Raw genomic sequence first — 21,115 nt, 5'->3', positions numbered from 1 at the left:
CTAAACAGCGATGGGCTTAAAACACAGGTAAATGCAACACTTCTAGTCCAGAATTAATTGCATAGTCACTCCATGGGGAGAGAGATGCATTTTAAGGTTGGACAGTGTTACTCCTGCAATAAGGATGTTCTGACGTGGTCTTTATTCAGGACAAGGTATTCTCCTGGAAAGCCTACAGATTTCCTAAGATCTATACAAAGCAGTAACTTGAGAGGTCTCCTACTGACATAACTAGGGGGATTCCCAGATTTCTCTTTTAACAGAGCTTTTTGGCAGCATTTATAACTTCTACGGGTGTCACCATAAGCGTGGCTGAAAAAGAAATCAAGTGGAGGTCTTTGATTTGGACAGCAGCTTCGGATGCATCCATTTATTTTCATTTTGACTTTTAAAAGGAAATGGACAGATCAAAACTAGAGATGAAACATAAGGCAAGTTAGAGGGGGGGAAAAAAGAAATCTGTCATGAAGTATTTTTGAATGCAACAGCAGGGATATCTGCAGCTTGCTGTACTAGTAAGGTTTGGTGAGAATAATCTGCTTAGCTGATTTTTCCTTGTAGCAACTTGATGTCAGCCATCAGTTGCTAGTAAATGCACTGTTTTAAGGAACACACATAATTATGGCCTTTATTTGGACTAATAAAGACAGATAAGCTCTTAAAGAAAAAAAAATACTACAATTAATTTAAGTTAAACATGTAAACATAGGCTCTCAGCCAAAGTCTAGGGAACTCTGTGGAAACTTTTGAATTCAGTGAGCTGCCAGAACAGTAGCACACTTCTTATCTCTTACCCACAAAACTTCCTTCCCCAAAATAACTACCCAAAGTAGCCAATTACTTCAATTTTACTGGAATCTGTTAACCTCCTATAAAGAAGAGATGACACACAAACAAAAGAGCTTTCTGAAAAATTCTATTTCTTATTTCTTCAGCTAAGTGTCGGGAGGGATAAAACACCTCTCCTTTGCAGGGCTTACAGGTAGATTTGGCAGTGCCACCTCTATCCAAAGCATAGTAAGATGTCAAGCTGCTGGGTAATGCACTGCTGAATTGTCAACCCATCAGTTGCTTCTCATTTCAGTTAAAATTGCAAGTTTTTGATGTTTTGATACTTTGTGGAGACTCTCATGTGGCTGCTTTTGCAAAGAGGTGTCCAATTCTGAAGGGCCAAAACTCACAGTGTAATAGCTCTTAGTAGATATTTTGGTCCTCAAAACATTTGGTACTGGGTGACGAGTAGGCAAACTCAAACATCTTTGTGCTGTTGTAGAGAAAGCCTGATCCAATGGTCCAGGAACCATTTAATTTTCAAGACATAATTTTTTCCCATGAAAACAGCCACTCGAGGCAGGGTTTTCATGGTGGCCTTCTATAGCCTGTCCCCTAAAAGAGGGGAGATTCAGGCCAGACATGAGGAAGAAATTTTTTACAATGAGGGGGGTGAAACAGTGGCCCAAGTTGCCCAGAGAGGTGGTGGGTGCCCCATCCCTGGAGCCAGGCTGGACGGGGCTCTGAGCAACCTGATCTTTATGATTTTATGGTTGGACTCAATGACACCAAGGGTCTCTTCCAACCAAAATTATTCTATGATTTGATGATCTACTTGAAGATGTCCCTGCTCATGGCAGGGGTGTTGGACTAGATGTGCTTTGAATGTCCCTTCCAACCCAAACTATTCTATGATTCTATATGGTACAGAGGGATCACCTTGAGAATGCCTTAGATGTGTGGTGAGGCTTGCACGCAGCTTTATCGTATTAGTGGACAACAGAAGGGTATGAAACTTAGAAACACATGGAAACGAGACTGACGACTATTAGTTCTAGATGTGAAAGACTAGAAGAAGCACCTGATGATGGCAGCATTGAGGGTAATGGAACATGCGATCGGATGACCGGAATTCAGAGGCGGACAGAAGACTCACAACATGGACAGACACCAACCATACCTTCACTGGCTCCTTTGCCTTTCCTGTCAGGTAACTCTAACCCTGTGCCCCCCGAGGGATATAAGGAGACGTCCGTTGGCACTGGCCAACTGCTGGCTGTGTCCTCCGTGATTTCATACATCTGCCCTTCCATCGGCTGCAGGTGCCAGTTTAGGCCAAACAGGTGCATGGCTGTGGTGAGCAATGAGAAAAGTCATCTTTTTCTGTTTGGGAGAGTTGCAGAACTACAGGGGGACTTTCTAAACCCTCGCTCCACCGCCTTATTAGTGGGCATTGCTTTGGGACAAGAATAGGACTAATATAAACAGACAACCCCTGCTGCTTCTACCATACCAGCTCCCTAGGTCTTGCCACCCATTTAAGCTCATTTTAGGCCACCTGTATCAATCCACTCTGCTTCTGGCAGCGGAACCACTCCTGACTTGTGGCCTGTGGCAGAGAATAACCAGGCACGGTGCTTCAGAAAGCTCTCAAGGCTGGGGTGGCAATGTGGTGAACACAGGAGTACAAGGACTAATATTTATCAACATATACATAAAACCTACGGAACTGCACTCTGGATGTTTTGCTGGATTCATAGCTTATTATACAGGTTTTTATTTTTTTATTTTTTTTATTTTTTTACTCACCAATTATACCCAGAAGCTCTTTCAGACACCTCTGACAGTTTTTTTCCTGAATAACACCAAGGAAAAACTAAGGCAATTTAAGATCCGTCTTGCACACGTGCCTTTGTGCTCAGCGCCGCAAATGCGAGCGCCTATGACTGAGCACTCCTGAATACAACTCAGCGTCTCCTATTCAGATCAAAGACACGTCCTCAAGATTTGCAAACAAGCAGCACCGTTTAGATTTGTGTGATATCAGGGCACAGCTCTCTGTAGGTTTCTGGGCCACGCAAAGTGCACACGTGAATCTATTTCAAGGCATTGCATAAAGACAAGTGAAGTTAAGGAACAAGACAGAATACTTCAAAAGCAAACACATGTATGAGGAGTACGGAAAATCATATGCTTATACAACTAATCCTTGCCCCTTGAAAATATAAAGCAAAAGAATGTGCCTTCCCGTATCAGTTCTTCTGTCCCCAACATAAACATTTCATACTCAATCAGTATCCAGTTTAGCTTCAGGCTCTCCACAGCTAAATGATCCGATATTTGCTACACTTGGAATGACATTTCTTTTTTAAGGTAACGCCTTGATATTTTACAGTAGAATTTCTCCAAGGAACTGCACAATGGCACTAGCATCACAGCCACTTAATATAAACAAAACCAGTAAAGAAAGAGCATTTCCATGGCTTACAGTTCTCATTTTACTCACAAAGACACATCTGAACTTGGCAAACACTGTCAGAGACAAGTGGTTAGTTTATTTAAACCTCTGCACCAGGAACAGTCTTTTCAAGAGGACTGAAAAGTAATCTGAGTAGTTCTCCAAAACCAGCACGTTTAGGCAATTTAGAAAAACCAGTGATTTTTCCACTTCAGTCTCAATTAGGTCATCTACCATTTACTAACACGAATAACTTGTCCTTGCACTACTACAACATCACAAAACACAAGGAGAACAAAACTGTCCTTTTAGTGTGTAAGCAGGGACTGGGTTTGTTAACAAAGTTTTAACCATTAAGAAAGAAAATACTCGCTTAAAACCCCCAAACAGCCAGGACGCACAGCAAGGAAGGTCTCCTGAGGACCCGTTCGGAACTCAAACATTTTTATACAGGCACACACACTAAATGGAATGCTACCAACCAAGACGCTTTAGGCAGAATGGCCAGTGTTTTCATCTGAAAGGAGTTCATGTTTTTGGCAGAGAAACTGTGCAAAGGAAGAAAGGAAATCAGACTGGGAGCAAGGAATTTGCATCGAGCACTTGGCATTGCTACATTTGCATAATATCTTTGTGTTCATATGGCCCTCGCTGTCAGAGTGCCTGGGCACTTCATAGCTATCAGCCTCAGAAAACCTCATCAGGTAGGAATCTGTTGTTTCTACTTCACGGAAAGCAAAAAGAGAACTACAGCACATTAAAAGACTGATTCAATTCACTTCTTTGGCCATTAAAATGCAATTGTGTGTTAATTCACTTCACTTACGCTACGCTCAGAGGTCCACAAGCCCTAACAGGCATCTCATGCACCCCTCGACCAGCAGGTTTTGTGCTAAGCTCAGTACAGATGGTCCCTGCAAATGCCATCCCAGCTGGACCTCTCCATGGACCGGAGTGTCACCCAGGGGCCACTGAGCTCTTACACAGCTCAGGGGCTTCAGTTCCCACGTTTAACCACACAGGTGCTTGTAGTTGAAAGCAAAATGACAACGGTTCTGGGTAGTCCCAGACAGCAAGCAGTCCCTGTGCCTCTGCTGGCACTAATGCTCAACCCCAACTCCACCTACCAGATATCTTCATATTACAATGAACTTGCATGAGCTCATCCTGCTTCAGGCAGGAACTGAGCCAGTGGTTTTGGTTTTTTTTTGTTGTTTTTCACCACATCATTTGACTTTCTCTGTCCTTTGGATATCGCAGTCTAAAAGTGCCACATGAACTCTTAGGAACACATGCCATTGTTTCCCCAAAAGGCCATTGTTTCCCCTCCTCTCCTTTGCAGGAATTCATTGCTTATAAATCATCCTTACAGCAAGATAATAAAAGTGAAGAAGTTGGCATTGTTATGGGTGTAGCACGAAGGCTACGAACATTTCTTCCGGGCATGCAAAATGTATTTCAAAACACCTGAGAGGAACTGTCTAATGAGGGGGAAATCTTGCTTCAATCTAAGGACAGAATTGGTAGCCTGGAAATGCTACGGCTTTTCTGGACGTTCTCCTTCCCCTTGCGCCAGTGAATCAACCGTTCCACGTCACCATTTGTTCCTAAATGTTTCAAAGTCTTGCAATGTCCCAAAACAGAAAATATGACAGAATTATCTGTAACATAGATATTGCCTGTGTTACCACACAGAGATGAAAGGCCTGCATTTTGTCTTTGGTTAATAGATTTTGTCTAAAGTAAAAAGCTTCTTGCGTACATTGATCCCATCATGACAAAGATCATAGAATCAGAGAATCGTAGAAAGGTTTGGGTTGGAAGGGACCTTTAAATGTGATCCATCCAACCCCCCTACCATGGGAGGAGACATCTTCCACTAGACCAGGTCACTCAAAGCCCCATCCAGCCTGGCCTTGAGCACTCCCAGGGATGGGGCATCCACAGCTTCTCTGGGCAGCCTGTTCCAGTGCCTCTCCACCCTCATGGGGAAGAATTTCTTCATTATATCTAACCTGAATCTCCTCTCTTTCAGTTTAAAACCATTACCCCTTGTCCTGTCAATAGGACAGGTAAAGGTAAAAAGTTCCTCTCCATCTTTCTTCTAAGTCCCCTTTAAGTACTGAAAGGCTGTAAGAAGGTCTGTAATGATGACCCATGAGAATGAGATGCATGCACACCATGCATACCAAAATACAAAAATCTGAGAAACAGAGAATTATTTAAAAAGCACTTTGATTACTAAGTGGCTTTCAAAGAATTCAGAAAGCAAAAACTTGAAGCTAGTGCTCCATCCAGGGTTTCTGATTTGATGTTTCCAAGCAGAAAATAAAAGCCATAAGGCAAAGAAGCATCATGCAATTTCTGCTGGAGGTATTTAATAACCACAAAAACCTTCCTGAAACCAGAACAAAGAGTCTGATTGGATTTGGAAACACACTCTTGTAGCAGGTATGTTATTAGGAAATCACCCAGCTAAGTGTTTATCTTTATTGTCTTACAAATACCAAGAGCGCCTGATTGGCAAGTTGGTGGAAGACCAAGTCTTCAGCTTGCTCCCCCTAACATACTCATGCTAAAAAGCCAAGTAGTAACAGCAGTGGATGTTTTGGGTCTCTAAATCTCTGTGGGATGTGTAAAACTATTGATGCACACTGTTGTTTAAAGGTTTTAGGAGAGACGCAAATCAGCCTCATTCTGTGCTAAATTGATACAAAGGTCTTGTGGTGAAAAAAAAGACCACAACCAGGGAAAAACTGTGGAACCATGGATGAGAGGCACAATCACATCCTTTGAAGTGTTAATGTTCCTAAAAGTAAAGTGAAGCCATAAAAATAGTTTGAGATTCCTGATGTTCTCAGTCTCCAGGTCAATTGAACTCACTGTTGACATTTTCTCTTTTTATTTTTTTCCTCTGCTCAGCTAGATGTGGCTCACAAAGAGCAAATGCCCTCCTAAAAGCCCCCATGTCCTTCCCCCTCTCCCTCTACAACACGGTACTCAGTAGATAATTCAGATATTGAAGGCTCCCCATGTATTAAAAGAGCAGACTCCAATTAACAATCATTAAAGCGTACCCTTTTGTAAAATACCATGTGGCTTTCAGTGCCTAGGAAGCCTCATGACATGCACTTTGCAGAAGCTTTGGTTTTATTTCCCATGGCTAATCAAACTCTTGTCTCCTTTTCTCAGAATGGAAACCCTGCATGTGTCCTCTTGGGGTTGTTTCAGCACCAACAACTTCAATGATATAAAGGTATCTGGGGCCTCTGGCCCATTATGCTCATGTTTCGATATAAAATCTTCTACTTGTACAACCTTTTCACCGGAGTTAAGCATGACCAAAAAGTGCCCTGAAACTCGCTGAGTGGGTAATAGGATTTTCTGTGGCAGAATAAACTACCTTACACTTGGTCCTAAGTCACCTCCGGCCACCTCGGTGGCCGGGAGAAGAATGAAGCCAAACTCCAGCCCTTTCAGGGTTTGATCACTTTGCTGAGTTCGGCATTTCCACTGTGAATCTGCTGGACTCAGATTCACTTCAGCAAAGCAAATTTACAAACAGTTTAGCATCGGCTGAGCGATTTGACATTCCAAATAAATCAAAGTTCATCTGGGTAGAACTGAGTGTTCAGGATCACGATTCTTTGGGTTTTAACACGTTATCTCTTTCTGTACCGCATTATTCCTACTGCAGAGCTATTTGTGGAGGCCATAAGGTGATGCTTTTAAGCCAAATAAAGGGGAACATTGTTTCCAAGTTTTGTTGTGAAGAGACCCTGGGTTTTGGGTATCTTTGTGTTATTGTCACTTGCTTAGGACACAACAAAACACTGAAGTCAAACCAACTTACTCAGCGGAGTGGGGAACAAAGAAAGCGGTACAGCATTTAGGATGAAAAAGGACAAACAAAGATAATAATTCACATGGTCAACAGAACGGACATCTCTTGGGACAAGCTGATGGAGCGAAGGAGTTCGCAGAGAGAGGCAGATGAGTGTGATAGATCACAGGGAGAAGAAAAGATGAGATGTGCTTACTGAAGCATCCGAGACCCCCAGAAACCACACCAGTCAGCAAAACATTGAAAACCACACTGCTGACCCTTTATTAGCTTGTTGCTTTGCGCGAAGCAGCAAGCTAAGTGTAATAAATAACCAAACCAATCAGTTACGATGTTTGAGATTAAGGCTACGGCTGAAGCCACCAGCTGCTTTGATAGCGTTTGCTAAATGTGTTTGCACAGAAATTCAGTGTCGCCTTCTGCCTGTCCCGTCAGAACCACGTCCTGCAGGTTCTCCTGGGCGTTCCTCCCCCAGGAGAAGCTCCTGGAGAAGCCAATGAACAAAATAACAACTGGTTTACAGTTAGCAACGGATCTTGCCCCGAACAATGAATCAAGAGTCTCTCAGAATGGAAACTCAACAAAAAAACAAGTTAATCATCACCACTATGAGCGTAAGCCTGGATTTACAGCAAGCCCAGAGAGTACACGGCACATTGGCAAGACAGAAAGTCTTTCGGGCTTCTCGTTTGATAAACCTAGTCAGTCTCTTTGCACTAAGGATGCTCCATATCTTGAATTCATATTTATCGAAGGATGTCAGTGTATTTTTCAGAAATAACACAAGCGGCCCTCCAGAGCTGGTCCAACCTCAGCTCAGCTGTACGAACACTGGGGTCGATCTGGAGAAGAATTTGGCTCCACCGGTTTCTACAGGCACCTCCCCACACTGGTGACAGCAAAGCCAAAGCCAACACAAGCCAAAGGACCATTCCTGGTAGGACACTGGTTTTCCAAAGCCCCTAGTGCAGCATGGGTCAAAGGAGAAAATGGGAAAAAAACAGTGTGGGAAGGAACAGCTGAGATGCACCGATGCCATAAAGAACAAGAATAAAAATGAGAAAGAAAGGGGAGCCATGTAAGGAAAATTCAGAATGAGAGAAAATGAGAAAAAGAAGGCTAGGAAAAAGCAAAGCGAAGGAAAAAAGCAAAAGAGACTTGGAATAGGAAAAACAGCTGCAGCTCAGGCAGTGGTTGAGAAGACATTTACACAGCTTGTTACTTTGCTCTCCCCTCTTTTAGCGGAATCAAGCATAAGATATGTGGTGGTTACATACTTCTTTTTAACCCTCAGGTTCAACAGTCAGACTTATAATAACACATTCTCTAAAATGAGACCCGAGGTTTGGTCTTTCTCCTGATTGAAAAAAAGCTGAATTCCACCACTGAATTACTCAGGGCTAATTTTGACTCAAGAAAATGTATTGCTTTCACTCCTGTCTCCGGAATAAACTTGACTGTAATTATCTGGATAACTGTCTCTCTCTACACTGAAATTATATGATTTCTGTAGAAGTGCAAGAATTGACTGTTGCAGAATTAATCATATTTTTGTGACATTCAATGCTATGAAAAGGAGCCTTTCAGCATGAAATAATCACTGGTTTGTCAATCTTCAATAAATCAAGGAAGAGGCACGCAAGACTAAGGAGAATAGAAACAGTAAAACAAATATTAAAAAAAAAAAAAGAAATCAATAGGTTTGTTTTTCTCTCACACCGCTGTTCCATTTCAGTGCTGGACATGGCTCCTGTGTCCCAGTGTGGACCAACACAGCAAGAGCCAAGGACTGAAGCCCTACTGGTTTCAGAATGGAGTAAAAGCAGCAAGTCTGGATGCAGCATATTGTACCCACTCCCCTTGTTTGTAAGATCAAGTCCTGGACCAGACAGATCCAAGCTGCTGTTCATCTAAGAGCATGGGACATTTGGAGTGTTGGAGTAATTTAATACCCAAGTACCTAACAGGTTCTTAGTTCTGGAATTGAAACTGAGGATCCTGACTACACTGAGGGTGGTGAGACCCTGTCCCAGGTTGGCCAGAGAGGTGGTGGATGCCCCATCCCTGGAGACATCCCAGGCCAGGCTGGACGGGGCTCTGAGCAACCTGAGCTGCTGCAGATGTCCCTGCTCATGGCAGGGGGGACACTGGGTGAGCTTTGAAGGTCCCTTCCAACCCAAACTATTCTATGATTCTACAATTCTAAGATTCTATGATTCTACGCGTAAAGATCCCAATAGTCCATAACATCAGGAATTCACACCATTTACACATATGTAACCCAGGTCACTGAGCCAGAGGCTGTGGGGAAGGAGAGAGGGATTCCTGCAAGGCCAGCTCTTACGTGGAATTTGGCAGTTACCTTGTGACTGAAAATGGCACAGCACTCCGTGTTTCCAGCATTTAAAATTATTTCCTGTGAGTAAATACTCTCCTTCCATGGCTCTAAGCTCTTCCCTGAGGAATAAAAACCTGACTTCGGAAATGATCCTCTGCCTGAACGAATGCACACAGTGCTCTCCACAACTGAGATGGATCAGGGCTGCTGTTCCGTTAGAAATGTAAAATTAAGAGGTCACGAAGGAATGGAGCCCCAAAAGCAGCTTGATTACAGGTTGTTTAAGTGAAGACTTGCAGCTTGTGGCTGGGAGGTCCCATGGCTCTGCTTCCTGGCCTCTTGATTTGACACAAGACAATAGTTTAGAGATTATATATAAAAAAGGCACAAGGAGGGACATTTAGGGTAATGCTCCCTATTGTAAATTCCCCGTCTGCCCCTTTTCCTGATTGCTCAGTGATCCACCTTCAAGGAGAAAAAAATAAAGGGTTTACAAGCCTTCTGCAGCGACTGGGGATGGAGACTCTCTGCTGGGCTGCGAGTTCTTCACACTGAGAACTGGAGAAGCCGTAGATGAAGGGAGAAGAATGAGGGATTTAGATGAGAAAACAGAGAGACAGCTGTGTTGTGCTGGTTTGTGGGGTTTTTTTAGGACCTCAAATGTCCTAAAGCTCAGTCAGACACATGCTACGGGATAGATACATCCAGTATTACCTGGAACTCTGTCTGCTGCCTGACCATTCCTCCACATCCCGGCCTCAAACCATGCAAGTACCAGAAGTCCTTCTTCCAGAGATAATTCAGGTTTTCTCTTCCCTCAATCAGAATCACCTCATACAAAGGAGAAATTCAAACGATGGCGAGCTTCCTACCTCTTAATTTTGCCACCAGAGTGAGAAGACCCTCTTGGGAAAACAAAGCATTGTGGTAATTACCCGAAGTCATGGCTGCAAATGCATTTACTTGCTGTGATTTGACACAAAACAGTTATTCTTTCACCCCTCCTGACTGAAGAGCTCTATCAAAGATTTCCTAGATAGAAGCAGATGGTCTACCAAATAGTATTAGTTCCTTCTTAGGAAAACACTTTATATTTTAATTTAGTTCCCAACTGCTCTTAATAGGGAAGAAAAAAAGCTTCCAGCTGAAGCATCACATTTCTTTGAAACCTTCAAGGAAGTGACTAGAAAGACATGTTATAAAATGAAGCAGTTAAACTCAGTGTTTGTACAATGTAAAGAGTCAGCACTTCCTATTCAGTGTCTTCCTAATTACCCCTGGGGATCAAAGACTTTGGAGTGATTGCCTGTCCATTCGAACCGCTAATAGATGATCGCTGGCCCCTCCAGTGCTACAGTAGCTGGATGCTTGTAGTTTCCCACAAGAAAGGGAAAAATGCAGTTTTAAATGAGCAGATTTAAATATTTTTATGGGTATTTTTAGGAGGACTTTTTAAAAGTGTTAACCTACAGAAAAAAAGAGACATAAAAGTGGTGTGGCTCACCCTGCTTAAATACAATCAGGCATTTCCTTCACCATCTACACCACTGTGAAAGCAGGCGTCGAAAAATGGAACTCGGCAACACTTTGCTGCTATTCGGCAGCTTACTGCACCGAATAAACTTATTTCAGCCCTCACAGCTCTAGTAAATTTGGTGTTACACACGCTCAGGCCTTTCTCAGTAAAATAATATTTTCCCTTCTAGATACCCTTTCTGGCACAGACCATGTTACTATAAATATTACTGAGATATTTCTTCAAGATCAAAGTCAATTATAAGATGGTCCCACCGTACCTCTAAATGGAGTTTTAATTTGTGTGTATAATATTAGAAATAATGATTTTCCCATTGGGGTACTCACTTCAATTAGAGAAATGAGGACAGGCAGCCGTACCAAAGGGCCTCCTACCTTGCTCTGCAATTACTGAAATTCTGGGCTAGCCTGTTGTGGACAGTATAATTTTACAAATACCGTTACATTACATACACATGAACTGCGAGACCCTAATTAAAAAGGGTGTAATTTACAGAGGTAAATCAACCACCTCTCGCATGTTTCCTTCCTTATTATCACTACCAGACATTGTCAGAAAACCTGCATTCCCGAATTAATATAATAATAGGTCACTGAAAGCCTAAAAAATAGGGTTTTGCTGTTTAAAAGTCACAAACAACACCTGGCTTCTTTTGTCACCCCAGCACAACAGAGGTGGGATCAGAGTTTAAATCCACTATCCTTGTTTAAGGGTTAAGATCTAAATATTGTTGGAGAATTTGATGCGTGAGCTGATCTCTGAGAGGGCTGTTTGTTCATCTGTCCTTCTGAATACGAACGTGATTTTATTCTAAAGACAAGTACAGGATTTTAAAGTGCTGTGATTTAATCCTAAAATCAGTTGAAAACTGCATTAGTGTTATCACCATGCACACTCTAATAGCACTGGAGCCCCAGCTGGGCTGTGCTAGTTGGCATAAGAAAAATTAATAAAATGCCAATTTTGGAATCCCTTGATGTCCAAAGCACTTGAGCTTTACTCAGCCTGAGTAGATTTAGGGACTTCAAGTGCATGACAGAAGTGCTTCAAATTCAGTAGGAATTTACAGGTAGTGTAGATCAGGGATAGAGTGTTCATCAATGTCATCAAAGCTGAGCTCTGAAGCAGAATCCTATCAGTTTGGTGACTTTTGGAAGAGATCTGAAAAAATTTAACCTGCACATTTATTCAGGAGCATCTCATCGTTTTACCTGCTTTGGACGACAAATGCACTGGTATGTTTAAAGCAGGTTAAGAACGTTTTAATTTATTTTCTATTTTTTCTTTACACAAACCTGAAAAACGAGTAGGTTGTTCCAACAGTTTATTTGAAGAGGGTAAAATCCCTCTTTTTTTTTTTTTTTTTTTTTTTTTTCCCTGTATAAAATGGATACAAACGTACAGTCTGGGAAAGCTGATAAAGTGGGTGGCACAGCACAATTAATGACACTAGAAAATTTTTTTTTCTGTTCAGAGACCATGGGTAAAATCCAGCACAGTACTTTCAGGTACTATATATCCAAGTGAATGGTCCAGATCAGTGTGAAAAGCTCTCTCAAGAACGAAACTTAACACAACCTGATGATTTGTTCGCTTGGATTTAGAACTAAATCCAGCACATAGATTAAGGCTAGTGCTGGCAAGTGCAACCCACAGTGTTCTCTTAAAAGGCCCACAGCCATCTTTATATTTAATTACACCTAAAAAAAAGCATTTGCTGAAGAAACTCAAAGTTCGCCAAGTCAAGCACTCAAAAGTGAGCATAGAACAGAATTAAGATGGCTTGTGTGATTTCACATCAGCCCTTGTATGCATATGTACTCTGTAACAGCCTTTAATTCCCTCATCACAGGCTATTTTTTCTTTCCACTGGCCCAGTGCTGAGCAGAACAATTGCACAGAAATTACCACTCAACCCTCGCAACTCCGGCACTGTAGCAGGTTCAATTGCTTTCTAGGGATGCCATATGTGCAGCCTGGCTGGGAGCAGTAGGACGGGGTTGGAAAGGGAAGGAATCCACTCAGTGCAGACAATTTTGCTGCTGAAATCTAAAGAGGTCCCTACTGAGCATGTGTGAACTCAGATTTTCCAGTTTTGTGGCAGCCAGCTCTGGGTGGATCGGTGCTGTGATAAAGCAGACAATTGTTTGTTCTTCCTAATAGAAAAGAGATGCCATGATTCTTACTCTCCTCCATATTTCTGCAATAAAAATATAAAATAACAGTACATCCAACAGCAAAGTTTTGCATAAGACTACACTGGCAGTAGGGATTCCAGATCCTGACTCTCGCAGGTCTATTTAGGGTAAGATCACTTGTGATCACTTAAGCCGTGATAATTTTATCTCATCATCAGATAAGAATTTATCAAAGGACATAGCAGACATTTGTCCAGGACATAGTACACCATCTTGCCCCTTCATCCCCAAAGACTATGTTGATAGCAGTGAATTAAACAGCAGCAAGCAGTGGAACCTGATAGTCCATTCCAGGGGTGTCAAACTCATTTTCACTGGCGGCCACATCAGCCTCGCAGTTGCCTTCAAAGGGCCAAATGTAATTTTAAGACTGTATAAATGTAACCACTCCTACCTTTATACAGTCTTAAAATTACCTTTGTCTCTTTGAAGGCAACTGCGAGGCTGATGTGTCCCCTGGTGAAAATGAGTTTGACACCCCTGGTCTATACCATTTGTTAGAACGGACCCAACCATGGGTTTGGCTCTGGTCAGCCAACACCTTCTGAATTCCCGTGCACAGTTCCGCTAGCAAGGACCAGAGATCATTCTCAATGGATAGTTTGGGTGTGACCATCCATAAGAGTTTAACAGTATAGAAATGCACCTATTCTGGATCAGCTGGGTGCCCAGAATGGTCCTTTGGACGTGTTTCACAACCCGGAGTAGCCCATGATGCAGCTTGACCAGAGAAGGTGCACTAATATAAATAAACTGTTACTCACCACTTGCATTAATACTGTTTGGAACATTATTATGCTTAGATTGCGGGATTTTTTTCACCAAAAGCTTCAGGAAGCTCTTTTGATGCTTGATTTCATTGTCATTTCTGCCATAATTAAACAAGATCCACTGATAGTCCAATTAGAGTTTCTTTTAAAATACTTAGCGCGAGCATAGCCATCACCTCTACAAATTGCCTTGTTCTACTTTGCTTCTTGAAGAGTCTCTTCGCGTGATGAAGCGATGCTGCAGTTGTACCAGGCAAGCAAAGTGCGATGCTGCTGGTGTGTGATGTGCTACCATATTTGAAAACAGCTGACATATGCTGTTCTCAGCATCCTTCCAGGCAAAAGCTTCTGACTGCAATAAGGACACGCTTGGAAGTTAAAATATGATAAAATCAAATAAAGCACAAGATAGGAAGTGTTGGTGACGGTGGGAGAGTTTATTAGTTTTTCACCTAAACACAGAGATTCAACAGCCTCTAAATATCTATTTATTGAGCACCAGATTCTGATATCTCACAGTGAACTCTGTAAGTGGTCCTTTTGGAGCTTTTAAGTTTCAGCATAAACAGTGGTGTGGGAATCTTGTCACAGAGAGAGAGAGTCAATTGGACTTTTTGTTCTTTATTTTACAGGTCACCTAGCACGTTCCCTAGGTAATATACTTAACAACAACACTTCACTTAACACTATAAAGATGTATATCTACCACATAGCTCAACTTTAACTCCAGGTGCAAACCTTAGAAAATGCATCGCTGCACATATCCAGTAGAAATGTATGACCCAGCTGCAAATCAGGCTTTTGAAACCATCTTCTAATTTATGCTAGAAAAGGATGGGAGAGAAACACTAAACTCTAACTGAGGAATATTTTTCACTGCCAGTGACATCCCTAGCAGAGCTTACTCTTATGACTAGTTACCCACAAAAAATGTACGGTATTTAAAAACACTGAAAGAAAGCCCATTAGGGGAAACATTTCTTTCTGTCTCCACTTAACTGCAATTAAATGCTGTTATTTCACACTAATTAGTATGAAATAAAAACACGGGCTCGAAGAGAACTCCTTCCAGTAGATATTAAGATCTGTAAAATTGATTCCTTTGCAGCGTCTGTGTGCAAAGGTCAATCTGAGCCGTGAAATGAAGATTATCGCAGCACATCTGTGCCACTGTCATAAAGGCAAGGCCAGCACGCACTTTCGTTGTCAGCGTGCTGTTATTTTCTATTTCTGGGGGCTTATAGCAGCTATAGAAACACACTAAAAGCAACTGATAAAAGGGTATAAAAGCTGAGAGCCCGCATCCTACCATTTAATAAAAAGATGCAATTAAATTCATCCCTCCTCGTATTAAAGATTCTTAAATTTATGGAAGGATCAGGCACCTAAAGGGCTGAGTGTGATGTTCTGTGACGGGTTTCATGAAGGACTGATGCAGACTCCAAGACCTGGATATACAGCCCCAGCCTGCTTTCGACCCATGAAAGAATCACTCATATTGGTGGTCTGCTTCTAAATACAAGTTATTCTTCCAGTGATCCCACAATGATGAAAGAGGAGCAGACTTTGACAAAAGGACCTCTTCACTTAGTGTCAAAACAAAACAATAAGCAGAAATAAGAAAAAGCAATAGATAAAACCTCAGAACAAAAGGGAAACAGAGAGTAATCTATATAAATCTAAGACCATGCAGGGAAATGATAAAGGAAGCTGAGGATGTGAAGAAAAAAGATATGGCTTGAAAAATGCAAAGAACAATAGAACATTTTTAAGTGTATGGAAACCTAGTAAACTGAGCAACAATATAGCTATTTACTTGATGGAGACGGGGAAATTGTTAATAATCTTATAGTAAAGGCTGAAGCGTTCAGTTAGAATTCTTGTTCTGCTCTTGGAAAATAACTATGATAATGCAATTATTTCACAGGAAATCAGTTCTTTTCCAGTCCATTAATAACCAAGAATTATATTAAACTACATCTATTCAAGGACAAACATTTTTAAATCTGCAGGCTTGTTTAACTTGTACCCAGTAAATGAGACGAGCTGGCAGAAGAGAAATCTGAGCCGCTGATTAATACTGAACCAGCTACCAAGAGATTAGAACAAGGTTAATACTGTACAAATATTTAAGAAGGGTAAAGAAGAGGATGGAAGTCACTTGTATCGGGTAGCCTGACATCTATCACAGACAAAATAATGGAAAACATAACACAGAATTCAACTGATGAGGAATAAAGAAAGTGAATGTATGGTAACTCAGGCCAACCATATTGCTTTTCTGAAAAATAGATTTTAACAAGCAAACAGTTACTCATTTTTTGACAAGATTACAGTTTAGTAAGATATGCGATTTCATTTGGTATGATTTTCAATTAAAGAAATGAGCACATTCCGATGGTAAAAAGCAGTGTATACATGTGCTTAAAAACTGAAAGAACTTAAAATCATCATCACTGGTAAATAACCATCAAATGTTAAAATTTCCTGGGAAATTCAACAGTTGATATTTGGCCTGAAATTATTCAACATTTACATCAATGTTGCCTAAGTAAATGCAAAATTATGGATGACTAAACATGCTGATGAGTCAAAGGCTATTCAAGTGACAATGATGAGGATGGAACGGATAAACATAAGAGCTGGGCAGCTCCTAAATTTGAATGATTCAAACAAAATGTGCGTGAGGTTCAAACAAAATGTGTCCAAGGCGAGCGTGTACGCTTAGGATAATGGATCGCAAGTTGTGTCTGTGAAATGGGAAACAGGCTTCTAGAAAGCAGAGAGTGAAAATGCATAAGAAGATGCTGTATAACAAAATCCTAATGTAATTTCTATAGCTGAAAGGATATCATGAGATCCTTACATGTGTAAGATGGGAAATAGTGAACTGAAGTAGATTTGTGACTTACCTGTGTAAAAATGGGAGAATAAGGAGCTGGAGTTTATTGGCCTGCAGTGTCCTAAGAGGTCAGTCTATGTGATCTGATAGTGTTAATGGCTTTTAACATTGAAAATTAAGAAAAAAAATTTAAATGAAAATGATGGGAATCTTCCTATTTTTTTTCTTGCTTCCAATAAACATTGAATTAGGTTCTAGAAGATGCAGTACTTGAACAGGCTCTTTGTCAGTGTAGACTCTGAATAAGTGTGAACTGCTTTGCAAAACAGAAATTTTGCCGCTGAGTTTCAGAACATGTTGCCGTGAAATGGAATACCTGAATTTTAACAGTTCCCAGTTTGCCCACACTGGGCAACTCTAACAAAATTATTTGGTTCATAGTATCTTTTATTATCCTTTTCCAGTAATACTTTCTGGCAGTGTCTCTCTTTCAGTGGTGTATACATCACTGCATTTTTCTCCTACCCCAACACTTTTAATGTCAGGTTGCAGATATTTAGGTCAAAACAGTGAATGTTCTTTAATGGAGTTTCTATAGTGAGTTTTTTAACATGCACCTGAACTAACTGATCTTCAGAGGAATAGCTTTAAAGTGGGATCTTGTACCTTTATCACCTTTATTTTAAAGCCACAGTTAAATCACCTGTATTCCTCTATACTATAAAGCTCACAGTAGCTGCGATCCAAACATACAATGCAAAATCCAAACCAAAAAAGATGCACACAATGCTCTAAAAATACAAACAGCTCATCCTGAGTCTGCAGACGATAGAAAAGAAAATCTGAGATGTAATTCACAGCACCATGCACATAAAGCTGCAATGAGAGAACAAAACATAGGGAAATATAAGACCAAATATAGCTCATCTTGGGTTTAATTTTGTGACTTTCTCATGTCTCTGACAATTACAGTTGTGTGTACATGCACAGTGCTGACAACCAAATGCCTTTTCTTGGTCATGTCAGGCAAAATGTATACATGATATTCTTTAAGGTAGCTCTACTGAGCTGTCCTTTGGGGCTCGATCTGTGTTTTATACCACATTGTGTGTACATGTACATGGACAGAAAGTGGGGAGGAATGTCATTAAATGCTGAAGCATTTGAGTGATTCACTAATTCTCTGTGGATCTGACCAGGGAAAGTTTCTTTTGCCACATTCCCACAGGGAGCTTTCCCGAGCTCAGGGCTACTCAACCAGCCTCTTGTAAACTGTACCCACAGCAGCTGCCCTCGTTGCTCCTTGGCAGGAGGGAGGTGTGACTGAGGCTGACACGAAGAGCTCTGATGTTCCCAGCTCTCTGCTACGGAACAAACCATGCAAAAAGATTCCTGCAACTTGTCTGAAATTGTTCACTTTTGAATGATCAGCTGGAAGCTCACACTGAAGCCATCCATGGGGCTGGGACTGTTTCCATGCCTCTGCTCTGCCTTGGTGAGGCCACATCTGGAGTTTTGCATCCAGTTCTGGGCTCCCCAGTTTAAGAAGGACAAGGAATTACTGGAGGGAGTCCAGCGGCTATTAAGATGATGAGGGGTCTGGAGTATCTTTCTTATGAGAAGACACTGAGAGAACTGGGGTTGTTCAACCTAGAGCAAAGAAGCTGAGAGGGGATCTTATCAATGCTGATCAATATCTCCAGGGTGGGTGTCAAGAGGATGGACCAGACTTCTTTCAGTGGTGCCCAACAACAGGATGAGGGGCAACGGGCACAGACTGAAGCACAGGAGGTTCCATCTGAATATGAGGAGAAACTTCTTTACTGTGAGGTGCCAGAGCCCTGGACCAGGCTGCCCAGAGAGGTTGTGGAGTCTCCTTCTCTGGAGACATTCAAACCCACCTGGACACATTCCTGTGTGATCTGCTCTGGTGACCCTGCTTTAGCAGGTGGGTTGGACTGGATGATCTCCAGAGGTCCCTTCCAACCCATCCTGTGATTCTGGGATTCTGTGATTACAGGGGCAAAATCTGGAGCTCAACAACAAAAAAGACAAGAAGATCATTCAACACTGGATTTAAGAGTCAACGTCTGTCCTGATGTATATTCTGTCTTTAGTCAGGTCAATCTCCAGAGTCAGGAATGCATAAAAATACATGCAAACTTTTCCAGGGTTGGTCCAGCTCTGCTGCAGACACTGAATCACACAGAATCACAGAATGTTAGGGATTGGAAGGGACCTCAAAAGATCATCTAGTCCAATCCCCCTGCCAGAGCAGGAAAACTTAGGTGAGGTTACACAGGAAGGCGTCCAGGCGGGTTTTGAATGTCTCCAGAGAAGGAGAATCCACAACCCCCCTGGGCAGCCTGTTCCAGTGTTCTGTCACCCTCACTGAGAAGAAGTTTCTTCTCACATTTAAGTGGAACCTCTTGTGTTCCAGCTTGAACCCATTACCCCTTGTCTTACTGTTGGTTGTCACCGAGAAGAGCCTAGCTCCATCCTCGTGACACCCACCCTTTATATATTTATAAACATTAATGAGGTCACCCCTCAGTCTCCTCTTCTCCAAGCTAAAGAGACCCAGCTCCCTCAGCCTTTCCTCATAAGGGAGATGCTCCACTCCCTTAATCATCTTTGTGACCCTGCGCTGGACTCTCTCCAGAAGTTCCCTGTCCTTCTTGAACTGAGGGGCCCAGAACTGGACACAATATTCCAGATGAGGTCTCACCAGGGCAGAGTAGAGGGGAAGGAGAACCTCTCTGGACCTACTAACCACCCCCCTTCTAATACACCCCAGGATGCCATTGGCCTTCTTGGCCACAAGGGCACAGTGCTGGCTCATGGTCATCCTGCTGTCCACCAGGACCCCCAGGTCTCTTTCCCCTACACTGCTCTCTAATAGGTCATTCCCCAACCTGTCCTGGAACCTGGGGTTGTTCCTGCCCAGATGCAGGACTCTACATTTCCCCTTGTTATATTTCATTAAATTTTTCCCCGCCCAACTCTCTAGCCTGTCCAGATCTCGCTGGATGGCAGCACAGCCCTCTGGCGTGTCAGCCACTCCTCCCAGCTTGGTGTCATCAGCAAACTTGCTGATGGTACACTCAATTCCCTCATCCAAGTCATTGATGAATATATTGAACAGTATTGGTCCCAGAACTGACCCTTGAGGCACTCCACTAGATACAGGCCTCCAACCAGACTCCGCCCCATTGATCACAACTCTCTGGCTTCTCTCCTTCAGCCAGTTTGCAGTCCACCTCACTACCCGATCATCCAGTCCACACTTCCTCAGTTTTGCCGTGAGGATGCTGTGGGAGACGGTGTCAAATGCTTTGCTGAAGTCAAGGTAGACCACATCCACTGCTCTGCCATCGTCAATCCACCTTGTTACGTCTTCATAAAAGGCTATGAGGTTGGTCAAACACGACTTCCCCTTGGTGAAGCCATGCTGACTGTCCCTGATGACCCTCTTATCCTTGATATGTCTTAAGATGGCACCAAGGATAAGGTGTTCCATCACTTTCCCAGGGAAAGCACTGGGACCGATGCCATCAACTCCGACTGCATGTGAACAAATGCTGAAGTAAATGGGGTAGCTCCAGTTAAAGGGGAGCATGTGCAAGACAAGAATAAGGCCCGTATTTCCCAAATATCACTGGGTATGAAAGAAAGAGCCAGATGTCATTTAAACTGTACGACTTAGTGAGGGAGTTGCACTAAGAATGCTTGTATGCATTTGGTACAATAGGAGCTAGTTTTAACAGAAACAAAACAAAACCAAACCAAAACCAAAACTCAAAAAACCCCCCAAAAAACCAACAACCACATATTTGAGTTCTAATATAAAAGATAAAGATCGTAGCGCTGGGTCATGATGGTGGTCCCTTCTAACCAGTATCCTGAAATGTTCTCTTTGCAAAAATCTATAGTACATAAAATATATTACTGATAACACTATAGCACCTTTCAGACTGGATTTCACAGTTTTGTAGATTAAGGGTAAAATGAAGTAAATGAGACCCAAAGTTACTGAGTGAACTGTGTGCAGTGACTTTGAGAAGATCTGAAAGAACCAAGAAAGGACTCGAAGCTCCTCTTTAGGTGACAGATTGCCTTCATAATATAGAAGCTTTGCTGTAACAGATTGTTTAGTTACCATTTCTGCATTTTATCTAAGATGGAAATAGAAAACAGTGAAAGATCCCTATAAATCAAAAGAACAAATGGCAACAGTAGCAAAATAGAACTTAATCTGGGATGAGAAAAGAAATATTAAAGCAGAAAATTAAATAAACTTGTTGGCAGGGTAAGAAATGGTTTATATTTTAACTTGAATAAAAATGTTAATATCAAG

The 21,115-nt window shown here is 42.0% G+C and overlaps 1 protein-coding gene across 1 annotated transcript in view; it reads right to left on the bottom strand.

Annotated features, from left to right (window-relative positions):
• Positions 1 to 21,115, bottom strand: part of TENM4 (teneurin transmembrane protein 4) — a 627,658-nt gene that overhangs the window by 189,096 nt on the left and 417,447 nt on the right. Inside the window, exon 10 of the mRNA XM_065629610.1 lies at positions 1,952 to 2,122. Coding sequence (XP_065485682.1) covers positions 1,952 to 2,122 — 171 coding nt within the window. The remainder of the gene's footprint in view (positions 1 to 1,951; positions 2,123 to 21,115) is intronic.

This window comes from Caloenas nicobarica, chromosome 1 (assembly GCF_036013445.1).
Source record: "Caloenas nicobarica isolate bCalNic1 chromosome 1, bCalNic1.hap1, whole genome shotgun sequence".
NCBI classification, from domain to species: Eukaryota; Metazoa; Chordata; class Aves; order Columbiformes; family Columbidae; genus Caloenas; species Caloenas nicobarica.
The sequence above is the reverse complement of the archived record's forward strand: the minus strand, read 5'-3'. Positions and strand labels throughout refer to the sequence as shown.